This window comes from Populus nigra, chromosome 10 (assembly GCF_951802175.1).
Source record: "Populus nigra chromosome 10, ddPopNigr1.1, whole genome shotgun sequence".
Taxonomy (NCBI): Eukaryota; Viridiplantae; Streptophyta; class Magnoliopsida; order Malpighiales; family Salicaceae; genus Populus; species Populus nigra.
The window spans coordinates 6,714,094-6,731,015 of NC_084861.1; the positions used below are offsets into that span (position 1 = coordinate 6,714,094).

The 16,922-nt window shown below is 37.1% G+C and overlaps 2 protein-coding genes across 2 annotated transcripts; both read right to left on the reverse strand.

The window, feature by feature from the left end:
• Positions 1 to 1,362: 1,362 nt before the first annotated feature.
• Positions 1,363 to 7,710, reverse strand: LOC133704233 (inactive leucine-rich repeat receptor-like serine/threonine-protein kinase At1g60630). Its single transcript, XM_062129011.1, has 2 exons — positions 4,875 to 7,710; positions 1,363 to 2,410 (listed from the first exon to the last, which is right to left on the reverse strand). Exons 1-2 carry the CDS (start codon positions 6,196 to 6,198, stop codon positions 1,752 to 1,754), a joined length of 1,983 nt encoding a protein of 660 aa, XP_061984995.1. The 5' UTR covers positions 6,199 to 7,710; the 3' UTR covers positions 1,363 to 1,751.
• A 1,407-nt stretch (positions 7,711 to 9,117) lies between these two features.
• Positions 9,118 to 15,478, reverse strand: LOC133704441 (uncharacterized). The gene is made up of 6 exons (XM_062129264.1): positions 14,187 to 15,478; positions 11,521 to 11,576; positions 11,204 to 11,434; positions 10,148 to 10,439; positions 9,675 to 9,871; positions 9,118 to 9,515 (listed from the first exon to the last, which is right to left on the reverse strand). Exons 1-6 carry the CDS (start codon positions 15,258 to 15,260, stop codon positions 9,362 to 9,364), a joined length of 2,004 nt encoding a protein of 667 aa, XP_061985248.1. The 5' UTR covers positions 15,261 to 15,478; the 3' UTR covers positions 9,118 to 9,361.
• Between the last annotated feature and the right edge of the window lie 1,444 nt (positions 15,479 to 16,922).

A 16,922-nucleotide genomic window follows, 5' to 3' on the forward strand; every position in this document is an offset into this window, starting at 1 on the left:
CGGCTGATCGGCTGATCTGATAAGACCTGATCAAAAATTCAGTTACAACTTATTAATTTTTATTTTTTTATTATTAAAATAATATTATTTTAATTTAAAAAAATAACCCGAAAAACATAATAAACCGGTAAAAACTTGAAATCCAAACCAGCCACTGGATGCTGTCTAAAAACCATGCTAAGAAGTTTCTTGGTAGTGTGTTTCTCTCTAACTCTGTCTGATCCGTGACATTATTTCTGTCGCGGCCCTGTATTTTTTAATTTCCCCCGCGTGAGGTCTCTGAGGTTGCTCAAAACTTTATTTAACTTTAACCCCTCTGTTTATGAATTAAATTGAATGTCAACACATCAAGTGTATATGGCAATTTTGCATTAATTCTAATTGATTGCATGTACTTTATTTTTTTTCATATTTGAGAGTATATATTTTAATTTTAATTTTATTTTTTATCATTGAGTATCTTTACTATTAAAAACTTATCAATTAAATAGTTCTAAGATTAAAAACTAATGAGTAGTTATCTTGTATTCTTATGAATGCCTATATTCCATGAATTTAAATGAAATTGAAAATTAAAATAGCAAAACAGTAACAACAATTCATTAAAAATTAAAATTAAAATAAACATTCATAGTCACATAACCCCATACAAAAGCTAATAATGTCAAAGCCCTCGGGGATATAAACATCGATCTAGATGCGTCAAGAATCCCATTACCAGTCAAAGCCATTTAACCAAACACTCTCTTCTTATAGGTTGTGTTGTTATACTAAAAAAATCAGACTTGTATATTCTTTTAGCTCATTTTAGAATTTGGTAGTAATTATTTTTTAATTTTTTAAAATATATATATTAAAATAAAATTACTTTTTTATTTTTATTTTTTAAAATCAATATATTAAAATAAATTTTAAAAAATATATATAATTTTAAACGCATTTCCAGATATGCTTTTAGAATGGATGTTTCTTTCCTTAGCAGATCCTCCTCCCATTCAAGTTGTAATTTATCTTTATATATATATATAAAATAAACAGTGTCTTGTTATCGTGTTGTTTGTTTTTTATTTTAAAAGTGTTTTTGAAAAAAATTAAATTTATTTATTTATTTTAAAATTAATTTTTTTTGTTTTCAAGGGTGTTGATATTAAAAGTAATTTTAAAAAATAAAAAAAATATTATTTTAATATATTTTCAAATAAAAAAATATTTTAAAAAATAAATATGATTATATTCTAAAACAGTACTGTATATCCCTCTTCAAATCCTTTGAAGTTTGAATGTGCCAACGGCATATTTAATAGGAAGTAATGTAATGTAATGAACAGCACAAATAATATTGTAATAGAAAAGAAAAGGGGATGTAACAGAATGTAACTGTGATTCCATTCCATATACCAATATTACCTCAGTAATGCACTCGCAATTACTAGAAAAAAAGAAAGAGATGTTCTTCTTTTACGACCACGGGAATAACACCCAGAAAACAATAATCTCAGCTGAACAGGACAAGCAGTGCCCTGTGACAGCAGCAATATATCCCTTCAACAAATTTCAAATTGCGAAATATGTAACTCAAAACTGCTATGGTTGCAAGCTAACTAAACCAAAAGAAATACGACTGGAAGTGGGAAACTTTACATGATTGGACTCTACCAACGCCTAGTTGAAGAATCAATCAATTTATGGTTTGAGGTGGGGAATCAGAAGACATTGTTTTCCAAATTAAAGCCGCCAAGTTTACTAACCACTCAAATGGTCAAATGTTCTTCTCTGGGCAAGCTCTGAACCGTATCTGACCATCTTCCAGGTGAATAGTCACTGCTATTAGATGAAACTTGAGCTTCCGCCCTTGCGTCTCTGATCATCTTCAAAACATCCCTCATTGACGGCCGGTTCTCTGGTGTGAGTGAGACACAAGCCATTGCAATGTTTACAAGAGCCTGAAGTTTCTCCTCCGCTGCCTCATAACCGGATGCAGGGTCATCTCCAGACTCAGTCTCTTCCTCGCGTACTGACCGAACCCACCTGGGAATATCTGGACCATGCTCCTGAACAAGATCCTGGAAGGGAGTCTTTCCAGTCAGAAGTTCCAATAGGAGTACGCCGAAGCTGTAGACGTCAGCTGGTTGGGTGGGTGGTTTTCGCACGTCTCGGATTTCAGGGGCTCTGTAGAAGAGAGAAGTGGCACTGGGTTCCTCCAGCGAGTCTGGATTTCGGAACGTGGTCAGACCATAGTCAGTAAGGCAGGACTCAAATTCAGGGCCTAAAAGGACATTCGAGGATTTCAAATTCCCATGGGTTGAACCAGGGTTCTGGTGGATATAAAGGAGTCCAGTTGCCAAGTCCTCTGCTATTTTGAGGCACGAAGTCCAGTGAAGAGGCTTTCCACCGCCTGAAGTTCTAGTTCCTGTACAAGAATTCAGAAACTGTTAATGCTATACCAAGAGAAATCTCCAAATACGAATTTAAACGCAGATGATAATTTTGCATTAGAGTTTCTATGGGCCGAGACCAAAATTAATGGATCCAACTTAACAGGAAAGAAAATCCTAAGGTTATTTATGCAGAAGTGTACTGTATGGCACCAAAAAAGGCCATTGATGAGTCTTCCAAGTTGAGCTGAAGTCGGAATCGCAGTTCCTTCCACCCCAATAATAATATACTAAAAAAACCTCTGAACATTTTGTTGTGCCTCATCTTCTAGCATATAAATATTCAGTTCTCAAATCCAGTCAGTACTCGTGACGTCAACCTTCCAAGAACAAACGTGCATTCAGGCAGAAAATTTCAATACATCCAAGTTTGCGAGTCAACAATTACTGGGTTAGCAAGAAGGGTAAGGAAGCAAACATGTATGTTACGTGATGAGACAATAACAAACACAACTTCAAGCAAAGACTATTTGAGCTCGAATCTTTAAAAAATCAATTCCAGCACAAGATAAGAGGTTATAGTAACTAGTTTAGAGCTCTGCTCGATCGCTAAGATGATGTTTAAATCAATAACCCTCAACCAGAGAACTCATACTTGCTCATTCTTATTAGGCTCCTGATCAGCAAAGATACAAGACCGTTTCAAAGAACCGGATTGAAGGGAAAACTCTCTAGGGTTCGACATAATGCACCTCGTGAAACAATAATAATATTCTTCTTGGTAAGGAAAATTAGCCCTTCCTCTAATTTCTACAGAACAAATGTTGGGCATTAATGTCACAGTCTATTAAGGAAGCATAAGCTAATAACGTAACCTGTTCAGTGGGTATATTTAGCTCAGCGGTACTCTCTTAAAGGAGAGGGAGTAAGATTTTCTTCGATTCCTACTCGTCATAAGAAGAAAAAAAACTGAAAATGTAACGTGCATGGAAGCCCTATAACCATGCAAGAGACACAATGCCAGTCAATTCAGACGGGAAAAAATGTGGAAGTAAGGAAGCCCAGAACAGCAGTTATCTTATCAACAAAAAAAACAATCCCTTTTAAGTTTCGTTGCTAATTGGATGATGAAAAAAGGAATTATTGTATCACGAAAGTAATCACACACGTGCAAACCGGAGAATGATGACCCGACATCTACGGCACGTGTGAGGGGGACAAGTCTAACATGCGGGGATGAGACTAGGACACGCTATCTGTTTATTAGCTGTCGATTAAAGGCATGAGCTTTTTCGAGATTGAGTTCTAATTCTTGAAAAAAGAAAAGGTTGTCCTTGTCTTCCTATTGCTCTAGGAGGAGGAGGATCGCCAAGTGATATATATATAAAAAAAAAGAGGTTTTTACACATTATTATTATTATTATTATTATTATTATGGTGAGAACCCTAGACCCATCACCATTAGATCCTCGTATAAAATCTAAGGGTATGCTCTAACCACAGGTACAATGTCTATAACTATTTCAGTCAAAACCCTAGACCCATCACCATTTTACCGCATGTTCACCTCAAAGCCAATAACGATGGATATGATCATCTCCAAAGAGTTTGCATTAGCAGTCCTAGAAAAGCGTAGTAGCATTGTCTCTTCTCTTCTTTTCTTCTCTCTCTCTCTCTCTCTTTAATGGTGTTGTCTCCCCTTTTTTTGTGTTCAATTTCTAATGGATGGCCCTGAGCTCTACCGACTCCTTTTCCTGGGAGTGGGGACACAGGGAGTACACAATAGAGGGTCCTGCACGGCCTAGTAGTACTAGATCCAACGGTCGACATGTTCACGTGTGCCAGTCCATTGTTTTTTACTTCGTCGAACTCCTCCTACAGAGTTTCTCACTCTTTATAAAATAGAATAGCCCTATGAACGTCATACTTCTCCTCCTATCCAATGTGTCTGTGTCCATATAAACACAGTCTATCTAACGTGGCAGGTGGCCATGATTTTAATGGAGGGAAGGGAGCATGACTTCAAAACCATATAATATTGCAAAATGTCTGCCTAAAGCTGAGCACATTCATTCAAGTTCTACAGACTAGCGTGGGTACTCATTCCTTCGTGCTCACTAGAGCACGGAGCACTCCCTTAATGCTTTAATTCACATTGAACATTGTGCTTAAGAGTGAGGAGTTTGACCTAATGCATGGCATGCTCTCTCGTTAGTTTTTAGCAGTCAAGACATGGACTTGGCTTCAATGGTCAATGAAAACCGGTCCAGATCTGGTACCCTAGAATTGAGGGGTTGAAGTTGTTTAATGTTCCACAGATGGGACCGTCAATATTCACATTAGGGTTTGCCATGGAGACCAGGGGACTAGAGGTAAAAAACAAAAGAAAAGCCAAAGGAAAGCAGAACAAAATGATTGATCAAATCAGAGAAATAAAGCAGTACTAATTTAAACTTACTAATTATTAGTAGAAAACATGTAATGATTTCTCCGACATACCGTGGAGGAGAGAAAAGAGACTGCCGTTGGGGAAATAATCATATACAAGTAGCCTTTCCTCCTTAGCCTGAAAATAAGCCCTGAGTGGGACCAGGATGGGATGCCTTAGCCTACCAAGCAGTTCCATGTGTCTCCTAAAATCCTCAAGCCTAGGATATCTTGAATCTTTTAACCTTTTAACGGTCACGATGAACCCAGACTCCATCACAGCTTTGTATGTACTCCCTATAGTACCCCTCCCCAAAGTCTCAGCTGACGCCTTCAATAAATCCTCTAAGCTGTAACACATCTTCTGATCCCCTGCACCCAAGAACACCAGACTCCCTAACCCCTCACCCTCCCATGAAAACCCCCTCTGTCTCCCACCACCATTACCATCCATGCCGCCGCCTCCTCTGCCGCCGCCTCCTAATGCTTCTCCTCCTCTTTCAGCACCAACCACCCCTTCAACCGATGACCCCTCTTTCTTGGGGCCATTCTCGAAACAAAAACAGCGTGCCAAAAGTAGACAAATTATAACAAACATAAACCCGCCAACACTTCCTGCTACAATCTTGATTATCTTGCTATGGTTGGAGGATGGTTTTGAAGTTGGAGAAGTTGGACTTGGAGATGGTCCTAAATTTAGATTGTTGCAAGGATTTTGAATTTGTACCCCACAAAGATTGAGATTACCAATGAATGAGGATGTGTTGAACCTAATCAATGACGAGGTTACAGGAATTTGACCAGAGAGTTGATTGTTGGACACATTGAAGAATCTTAGACTGGTTTGGTTCAAAGGAGGGATTGCCCCAGTGAACTTATTATCTTCCAAGTAGAGAACATACAAACGACTGAGTTTGAGGAGGGACGCTGGGATTGGACCAGAGATTTGGTTTTGCGCTAAAACTATGACTTTTAAACGGTGTAGGCCTGTAATGGAATCTGGGAAATCACTGGAGAAGTTGTTGGTTTGAAGGAAGAGAGATTTGAGATTGACGAGGCCAGAAAGACTTGGGATTTGGCCTGAAAGTGAGTTCCCTTTGAAGCTCAAGACTCGAAGTTGATCTAATTGGTTTAGGATTTTGGCATCTAGAGTACCACTCAGGTTTTGGTACTCTACAACAAGCTTTGTGACCCTTCCATTCTTGCATTCTTTGACACCTTGCCATTTGCACACATTGATTCCTTGTTGCCATGAGAGGGAGTTTAGAGGATCAATGGCTGATTTGAGGGTTAAAAGAGCCTCAGCATCGCCTGATCTAACTGGGGAAAGAAGTGAAACAACACACAAGTATAACAATGAGAGGAGAAATGGATACCTCGAAACGAGAGGTTCCATCTTAATCTTTGAATTGAATGTTTTTTGAAAAGTTGACTCTAGAAAAGAATGGAGGATTAGTAATTAAAACAGAATCTCTGAGATCATGGTCTTAACTCTTAATCGAGACTCTTGACAGGAAATATTGGACTTTGATTAAATTTTGGTTCTTTGTTTCCAAAAAGAGCTGAAGAACACCAAAACCTATAAATACAGGGTATCTTTGATGTGCTTACCTTGTTCTAGTAGTAAAATCTTTCCGAGGAACTAAAAGGCCAAAAACACTTTCAGGTCCTTTTTTGGCGCTTTTAATTAAAATTTGCCCAGTCACTTTCAAAACACCGAATCTTCAAGAACTACCATTAACATAACATACCGTCATAAGACTTGAGAGCTGGAAGAACCATCTCCATCAAAGAAGACGCGCCAAAATTTTAGTCATTTTTAGTTGACTGAATAAAAACAGCTGGGCAGCTTGGAAGTAAAATTTTGAAGCAGAAACATGCGGGCAGTAATGGAAGCTCGCCTGCTAACTCAGGTCATTGGATGGGGATTTAAGGCCAACGAAAGACTCGTTGTTGAAGTGAAGTCTGAGATTCAATCAAGGAAGACACTGGGACTGGCCATTTGGCATCGTTTCTCCATCTCTTTGCTTTGAGCTGCTTGCAAAAACTCACGGACATCACAGTACTGAAAAGCCCTCACGTGAACTGAGCTCAGAACTTGCAGACTAGTAGAAAAGAGTAAATCTTTCTTTTTTCCTCTCTATGATTTCTGGTACTTGATAATAATATAATTCTCGAAAGGCATTATTGAACAGAGGCAAATTACAATACTGCATCTATTTTTATCCTTTTCTGTTCAATTTCTTGGGCTGCGCAAAACCCACACCGCCTTTCTTCTTCTTTCCCCCCCTTTTTTTCCAAGTAAATGTTGAATCTTTGAGTGAGGAGATCCAATGTGAACTCCCTCAGCTCCTCCTCCACTTCTGCAGATCAGCATGGAAATGCAAAACCCAACTCAGAAAAACCACCCCATTTCCCTGCTTTGCTTCACGAATCAAAGCAAGTAGCAACTCTAGCTGCCAGAGCAGTTTGTTTTAACTGGGAGAAGAAAGAATAAGATAGTAGTTTCTTTGTGGTAGTTGATGAATATGAAGCAGCAAGAAATGCAATAAGATTCGAAATTCTGAACGAATGAATGCTACAGCTAAGCTAAGAGAGCCCGACCCTCTCCCTCCCAAATGCAATATAGTTTATTAATCACGAATCCACTTCAAGGGTAAATGAAATGTTGTGGTAGTAATAACTCGAGAGAGAGAGAGAGGTCGTGTATATATGCATGTAAGAAGTAGTGGGTAAAGTAACTTGATCAGTAGACGAGAGAGGAACATCCGTAGCTTTTGCTTACAGTTAGAGTCTCAGGAAATGGGTGAAGGAGTTGAAGGCAGGCAAAAGGAGGCTTTGTTTGTTCATCAGTAACCAATTTGGAGTTAGCATGAAACGTGTCGGCATTAAATGGGATCAAGGTAGGTGGGAGTAGGATCACTTAGTAGTTGAGTTCACGTTAAGATTCTTTTGGTGGTGAAATGCAGTCCTGATACAGTACAGGAGAGTGCTAGCAACCAGCGACTGCTCTTCTTTTTCTCTGTGTTTTTTTTTTAAAAAAAAAGAAATTGTTTGGATGAATGGTCGAACAACTAGTATAGTTAATTGCAAGCTGTCACGTTGAATTTTGGTCGAGAGCCAAGGTGATACAAAAGAATATGATTTGCCGGACAATCCCGACGTTGTTGCCTGAAATATAGCCCCAAGATTTTGATCGCACGACCATCTTGAATGGGTCCATTGATTTCCTTCTTCCTCGTTCATTGCTCCTTTACAATGGGAAAACAATGCACCGAGAGATTTTAGCTTCAAACTAGTTTTTATACACGCCAAAATGGTTGTAAAATTAGTCGCGGGTCATAAAAAAAAAAATTAAGAGCAAAAAATATTTATGAATCCGTAATGTGTATTCTAAAACAAAATAGATTTTAATAATAAATCGAAATACAAAGTTCATCTCTAAAATTCACGGTGATAATTTTAAGAAAAATAATTAATTTTAAATTAATTTAATGTTGAGTGATGAAATCGGCACAAACAATATTTAATTAAAAAAATAAAGTGAATTCGAATCAACTGATAAACTTGAAAAAAAAAATTATATACATCACATGTTCAATAAATTTTTTACCTAAAAAATTATTTTTCATTAAATTACAAAGTCCATGATAACTTTTTATATGAAACTTATCATGTTATATAGCATGTAGATTAGGCTTTTATTTTTGTTGTGGAAAACCGAAAAAGAATAAGTCTATTTTTTAGTTATGTGATGTTTGAAATTGTGTTGTAACCTGTTTTTTATTAAAATTAAATTTTTTAGTATTTTTAGATTATTTTAATGCGTTGATGTCAGAAATAATTTTTTTAAAATAAATATTATCTTAATACATTTCTAAATAAAAAAATATTTTGAAAAACAATTTATATCATACTCACAAACACCACTTTTCATGTCAATCTTTTTATATTTTTTAAAAGAAAAAAAATATTAGTAATAAATCATTAAAATAACTCTTCTTCTTTAATACACTTTAGCCCTGAATTTTCTTGATCAATCGGAAAAGGTACTTGTACGAAGTTGTATAATGCGCATTAGAAAACATTCTCTTGTTGCCAAAATGTACGGGCTATATGAATTGATATCAAGGAGGTAACGGTGATGAACCTTGCCTTGCAAGAAGAAGAATATGATGATTCCTTGGCTCCTTGATAATTGCAGAGCAGTGAAGGCCTGAAGGGGATCGCTGTCGTGAATCTTTCCTGGTGCAATCACCATGAAAGAAAAGGAAAAGGAAAAACACTAGAAAACATGAAAGCTGACGGCAAAAAGTTTGCGGCAACATTGCTTTCCTTTCTACATATATCAAGAAAGTTCGCATTTAGAAATAAACACAAGCACCAGCAGTGGCTTATGCCTTCTTGTGAATCAATAATTTCCCTGTATTCTTCTGATTTCAAACCTCTGATCATAGCTAGGTGATGGGTTTCAAATTTCATGGTATTATATACAGATATCTCTGGCCAGTGCAGTTCCTCTCTGCCTAAATCTCCGCGACGACAGCGCTGTGGGATGTTTAGGAATTGATGGACCAATCATAATCTTGGTACACAATGTTAACAGGGCCTCCATCTCCCAGAAGATGTGTTAGCAGACCTGCTTTAGTTGCATCCGAGTAGTTGATAATGCACCTCAGGATTTCTTTCTCTTGGCCAAAATCACCACTGAACCTGCAGACCAAAAGTTTGCAGATCATATATGTGATATTTTTCACTTGAGATGCAGCGAAATGCAAATGATTACCATGCAACATGCAATGGACACTTCTAAGTTTTAACCTTTAATGAAAATGTAAAGCACAGACATGAAGTAGGCACTCCGTAGCTCACCACTTGATGATCCGTGTAAGGTAAACTGTCCTCTTTTCCAAGTCCACCTCCATTCCACTCCTTTGGAAGAATTCTCTTGCAGCACATCTTAATTCAGCTTCGATTCCTTGGGATGTGAAAAACCTCACTGTGGGGCTTGATCTTGTACCAATGCAGAGTCCAAAATGAATTAATGGATTCACTTTAGGAAGAGCAACCTGCCATTTCATTGCAGACAGTTCAAGTTCTAACCCACCATCTCATTTAAATATATGCAAGTTAACTTAAAAGGTCAATTCACTTTTCTCGTACTTTTAAACTCAACAAGAATTAGAGTTTGAGGCAAGCTCATCTTTCAAAAGGAAAATAATGCACAGCGTTGAAAGTTACTAATGCATTGCTAGAAATCAGGTTTAACAGAATAAAGTTTTAAAATACCCGCCGCCAAAAATAAACAACGTTTCGCAGATATAAACATCATTAGCGGAAATTACCTCTAAGCGTTTGTCTCCAGTGCCAAAAGGCTTGACTAATGAATAGGGAGATCTTCTATTGCTTCTGAGGATTCCATTTGTAATTGTATTTAGAGAGTAGGAAGACCCCCCTACAATGTATTGAAAGTTGGAAGAGAAGGATCTCCTTTCGATTGCCCCTTCAGGACATCCTACTCTAATTATAGCATGGATGACCATAGCATTGTGCAAGTTCAAGAAGAATGCCAGTTTCTCATCTTGTGAGAGCTTTAAGAGATCCACCCTGTGAAGATCTTGAACCAAATTGACATATCTGCATTCATAGATGGAGAGAAATGAACTTGGAGAAGCTAAAGTGACTTGTAACATTAACTGCCAAAATAAGAACAAGTGGGTATGGTATATCTTAGTGTCCATTGTAGCAGAACCTAACACTCAGATTAGAACCTTGTTAATGAATTTAAATATGATGTTTCTTCATTATAAATATGGCATAATGCCTCTTATGTTGAATATAACAGGACATGGGTGGTTATGGAAGTTTTACACAAGGATATAGGGATTTAAATCCTCGTGTAGTAAAGAATCATTTCAGCCTGGGCTATAATATTGACTTTTTTCACCTATAAGTATACCGTCTATATTCCCAATCCCTGTGAATGATTATGCCAAAACAGCCCTCTTCCCTATCATTCTGTCATTCAATTGACCACTTATATTCAACCTGCCCTCTTTCCGATGTTCTTCGTGGGCGACCTTTGCCCGAATGCTTTATACACGGGAAGCACTCCCCTGGTAAATTCTACTTGATCAACTTCACTACATTAACGATGAGACTAAACCTCCAGCCACCTTGTGTGAGCTATTCCAAAAATTAAACTCAGTGATTTAGCTTAATTAGGTACTTAAGAATGACAATTGGAGCTCTTTTGCAGAAAGTGGAAAGGTGATAGACTCTGATAAAAGCGATGTTTTCAGCAATAAAGTGGCGAATGCCTTTCCAGCAGATGTGTGAGATTGGAAGCACAATAATAAATGGCATAAAAGTAAAACTAGTGAGAAAAGAGAACAGCGTACCTTCTGAATTCCTCGCTTTTGCTGATGCCAGCATAATCAACATGGCGCCTATCATCTGAGGCGTATGACTCTAGTATCGCAGACATTATCTTGTTGAGTCTTTGTCCAACCACAACTGCGGGCTTAGGCTCACTGTCAATCGTAGACCCTCTGAAATTGTAGCATTTTGGAATAAATGGTTCATGCTCAAGGAAACGATAATAATGGTTTCCATCTTCAAAATCATTTTCCCTACATACACATTGAATATAAAGCAAACTGTTAAAAATTATGCTGATCAATACATATTGCATTCAGACAGGAGAAAAACTTCTTACCCGAAAACATGATGAATGAAGTGCTTCCTGGTCAGCTGCTTACCAATCTCAACAGCCTGCACATATTTTCATATGAAAATCAATTAGCATCAATAAACTCACTTGTAAATTCAAAGTGGTGGGCACAACCATGTCCATCTAGTTGCTTTCACTTTTTATTTGATTATGCACCATCAGTAATGATCACGAAATTGAGCATGAAAACCAGAAATACGAACTAATTTCTTTTCATTGCCATTTTCATTCCCAAATCTTTTCTTGTTCTGAGCGTTCTATGGTCAGTAAAAAAAACACAAGAATCCCACCTCTTTTTCTTTTGTTTTTTTAGGGCAATACGTCCTGTTTTTGATCCACTGTCATATATATTAATTTTCAAAAGTCCTTTTTATGATTTTGTTTTCTCGGTATAACTGGTAGGACCTCGTTACATCTTCGACTGTCCACAACATGCATCTACGTATTGATATTTTTGTGTTCCCACTTCCAATTTTTGACCCAGTAGTTGATCGGTCTCCAATGCCCTGTGACTATGAGAAGCACACGCAAGCTAGGGAAAGTGCATTATATAGAAAAACAACGAAATTGAAGAATAGCAATCGTTTTTCACAGAACATATGTCTATCATCTGTGTGGGATGCCTAGGAATTACACATAACTAATTCATTGTGGGTCAAACCTCCAAAACAGTTTAATTGGTTGCTACAAGTATTATAAATGGCTAGTGCAATAGATCAAGATAGTGCAATTAGTTTGGTTTCACGAAAGATTGTAGGAGTTTTTTACTACAAATAAAAATTTTCGTGGTTGTCGGTACAGAATATCATCTCTCTCATTCTTGCTGTTTCATTATTTCTACCTACATAATACAAGAATTAAGGCCGGTGGATTTATAAATGTTGTTAAATCATCAAAAAGAAAAAAAGAATCAGTTATCAAAATGTAGATTGCATGCAGAGAGTATTCACTTAAAAAAAATATAAACATGATAAGAGAATGCATAGCTTCCCCGATACATGAAACGTTTGTTTACCTTAATTAGAAAATAAATTTTTAAAAAAAAAAGAAAAAAAAACAAGAACCTGCAAATGTTGGGAAAAGGCGGAATTTGGGGATGCAAAAGTAAAGGCCAAAAAATGTGCCCAACATCATCAAAGCAACTTCGCCGTTGCTTTTTCGCGGGATGGTGCGGATCCAACGTTTGGGAGGGTCTGCATCATGATAACACAAGGGAGTGGGAACACTCAAACAGCTCCTTGGTTCTGCAGCCTTTTATGGCTTTTTACTAACTTTTTATGAATCAATCTAACACGTTGGGTTGGTCCACGAACCAAAAAGATCCATAAAAGCATTATTGGGTCCATGAGGTCAACAACTTCATATACAAAAAACGCAATAGAGGCGAAGGTATGAATTAGTTTCTGCTCTCCAAACAATTAGCTCTTTTTTTTAACTATAAGAAAATTAGCTAATAGTATGTCCACTTTTTGCATTTACAAGTACTGGTCATTTTGGCAACCACGACAATGTCATTAAAAATATTTCATGACTAGCTTATATGAAAAAATATAAAAATATCAGATTTTTCCCTTCTTAGGGTTTGTAAAAACACCACATTGCAAATATTTCATGTGATACGAAAAGACACCTTTTATGCTAATTTGTTGAATGACAAACTAAATATAGTTTTCGTCATAGTTGGCCTCTCTATAAAAAAAAGGACAATTAATCACCTTTTCACCCAAACTTTCAATGTGGGGAGGCATTTTTATCGGTCCTTTAATAGTTAAACCCGAACAACATTTCTAAATACAACTTATTTCAAGAGAGTTTTTAAAAATAAATGGTATGATAATATCAATCCAATTGTCCAGCTTTATAGTAATTCAATTAATTTTATTCAAAGTAGAATTTAGTTGGTCAATCACTTGTTATTTCATCTTGATTTTAACTGTAAGAATATCTAAACATTAAGTTACACATATCCTTCAGAATACCACCATGAATAAAAAAAAATTAATAATATTAATCCTATCGGTAAGGAAAAGGAGAGAAAAAACTAGAAAAATCATGTACGCTTAGATTATATTGACAGGAGGAAGAGTGCTAATTTTGTTTGCGTGGTGACACTTCTAAATTCTGAGATTATTTTATTGCTTGAAGAATAATAATGAGCAGGTTTCGACAGGCAACCTCTATGATTGCATTTGCGTGCAAATGCACTGCCTTAATCATATCGCTTACCAGAATCAGTTAACCCTGCTGTAATAAGCTGCCAGTTAATTTTACTTTAAGTGATTTATTAAATCATTTATTTTCCTTGCAACTAACGAGGTGGTTAATCCTCCTTCCGTAATCATGCCGTCTGCGTGTTCGCCATCATTGATGTTTTGTTCTCCTTCATTGCAATCACCACCACCTCTTGGTTCCCTTCTCTTCTCATTCATCAAAAACAGTATGTCTATTGTGGTCATTTCAATCTCCTATTTTAAGATTTTCGACTAAAATTAATTATCTTCCAAATATTTCCTATCCTCTCCCCTAATGTATTAGTCGTTATATCGAACCAGTCAAGGATTAATCAAGAGAAAAGGTCAAACTAAAATCTAGAAGCGCCACGAAACTTAAAAAAACTTAGATATGTTAAACGACAACGTTTTTAGACGTACCTTCTTCCTGCCGCAATCGAAGTGGTGAATGAGCACCTCGACCATCTCTCTCCCAGCAAAACAATTCTTAACTATCTTCATCTTCATCAGACGGTCCTGAATTGGCAATCTCTGCCTCAAAACCTTCACAATCCCAACCATCTCGTCCGTTGACTCCTCCTCATGATCATCAAATCCATACACTGGCGGTGCAGGCGCATCACCTGAACATTTCTTCCCTAGCATCTCCTTCAACCTCTCCTCAAAACCTCCACTGTTCCTCAACGAATTCAACGCCACCAGGCCGCCAAATAATTTGTCGTTGAAGAATATCTGCGGTACTTGAGAACTTCCGGTTCTCTCAATCAATTCTTTCTCCCTCTGCCGATATACGTCGATGTTGATTTCAACAAATTTTAATCCTCTCTCTCTGAAAAACGAGCGGACTGCGGTGCAATCTCTGCAATTTGACCTTGAAAAGAAACTAACCCGTCCTTTAATTTGTTCCTCTTTGTCGTTGTTCTTGAGCATCACTACAACTTTGAGTCCCGATATTTTGAACTCTGTCACGCCTGAGTCGAATGATTTCACCTTATTATTCATGTAATCGTCATCACCGTCGTCGAATTTGAGAGAGGAAAATCTTTTCGAAATCGTTTCCGATAAGCTGTTGCTTCGGTCCTTGATGAATTTTCCGATAGACGGCATGTCGACCGCCGTGAAACTCTCAGACAAGGATTTGGATCGGACTACAGCGTTGCCGTTTTCGTATGGTTGAGATGGAGGTGAAGGCGAGAGACCTGGAGGCGCCTCTGGCTTTGGGAGATGAAAATCAGGCTGGATTGTTTGCTTATAGCCGTTGATTTTGGGTGTAACGGCTATAATATCTTCTGGCTTGGTGGTATCTCCAGCTGGATCATCCTGGTTAACATTTGAATTCAAACTTGGAGAGAAATGGACAGAACTGGAGAGATTCTCGTTTCCGTATCTTGTTTTAATAATCTCTTTATCCACAACCCCGTCTGTCTCTGTTACCTTGATTCCTAATTTCTCTTCGCCAGCAGGCTTGAGGAGTTCTCCGTTTATCACCTCCATTTTATTCTGGTAACAATAAGAAGAAGAAGAAGAAGAAGAAGAAGAAGAAGTTTAACTCTATGAAGACAAAGACATGAGATTATTTTAGAGAGACGGGGGCTTTTGATGAGGGTTAAAGAGAGCGTTGTAATCGGAGGAGGGGTTTAATGGGTACAGAGAACATATAAATACATGTGTGTGTGTGTGGGAGGGAAGGAAGGGAGGAGGTTTAACAAATCAAACAAGCTACGAAGTATTATTTTAAAATTAAATCAAAATAAAACAATAGGAGGAGGTCAAACACATGGTGACACTGGTTCTCTTTTCCTCTTTTCTTTTTTTTAATCAGTCCTCGAGCATTAAAGTAAGCCTTGTTCGATTGGATACGGAGGATGCCACGTATGATATTCAAACTGATATATTTATAAAAAATATTTATTTGACATGGCATGAAAAATACACCCCGGGTTCTTGAGTTGTGCCCTGCCCAAACCAATGCAATCAGTTTAGAAACTGAGAATAAAAATAAGATAAAAACAAATTTTTTTCTTGTTACGACTGCGATCACAAAGTTGCCTCGTCGTCGCCGGCTGATGACCACATGGAGCGGCCCCACAAAAACCGCATTCAACGGAGAAACTGGGTGTTCGTGTTGCACTGACGAAGATACCCTTCCATGCTACGTTTTCGATGGGGATGGGATCTGTCTGCTTGAACTATTATAAAAGAAAGCTGTAGATTATAGTTTAGTCCCTTTAGTCTCATCAGATAAATCGATTAGTCCCTTTTAGTTTTGAGAATAATTAATTGATATATCGACCACCTTTGACCGTTAGATTATTAACAATCTATCGACTCTTACTCTTTGAACGTCTTTGAAACTGTTTTTTGTTTAATTGATTTATTTTGTTTAAAATTAATTTTTATATCTATTTTTAATTTTTTTTGATATATTATTATTAAAAATAATTATTTAAAAATAATAATATTATTATTTTAATATATTTCTAAATAAAAATTATTTTAAAAAGTAATTATTATCAAACTCTCCTACAGCTCTACCCCCTTAACCCTTCTCCTACTTGTCTTCTCCGTGATTTTTTATCGTTGTTTTCAATTTTTTTCTCGAAAGCCAGAAAAGCCCTCAATTTCTCTCCCTGACCTATGTAGTTGTCTTCCACATGAAGAACAGTTCCCTTCCTGTAATTGCATTTACATGTTAGAACTCAAAATCCCATTCTCGTTCCCAGTAAACCTAGATGCGAGAGCTTAATGAGCTCGTCGATGATCGTGTTCCAGAAAAAATCCAAATAAACTCCTGTAGACCTAAGCATTGTTAGCAAGATAAAAGGGAAAAGCATAAAGGACCATTCGATGTCAATCTGAAGCTTTAATTTGGTTCTCAGGAATACACAGAAACATCGATAAATTAAAGTTCCGGTGTCAAATTTGAGATCTTGTATTGTGCCCAAAAGTACATGATATACAGAGACAAATCCTGTGTGGTCACGGATTTTGTGGTTATAATTTTAGGCGACACCAAACAACTTCTGGATTAAGGATGTTTTTCTACTTGTCTGGGTGGACTTTGACAGAAAGTGATATGGAGGATTCTAGACCAAGTACTCCTGAATTTCCTTTTACAATCCGAGCCTTCTGTTTTGAAGTTTGTGCCCCACAGAT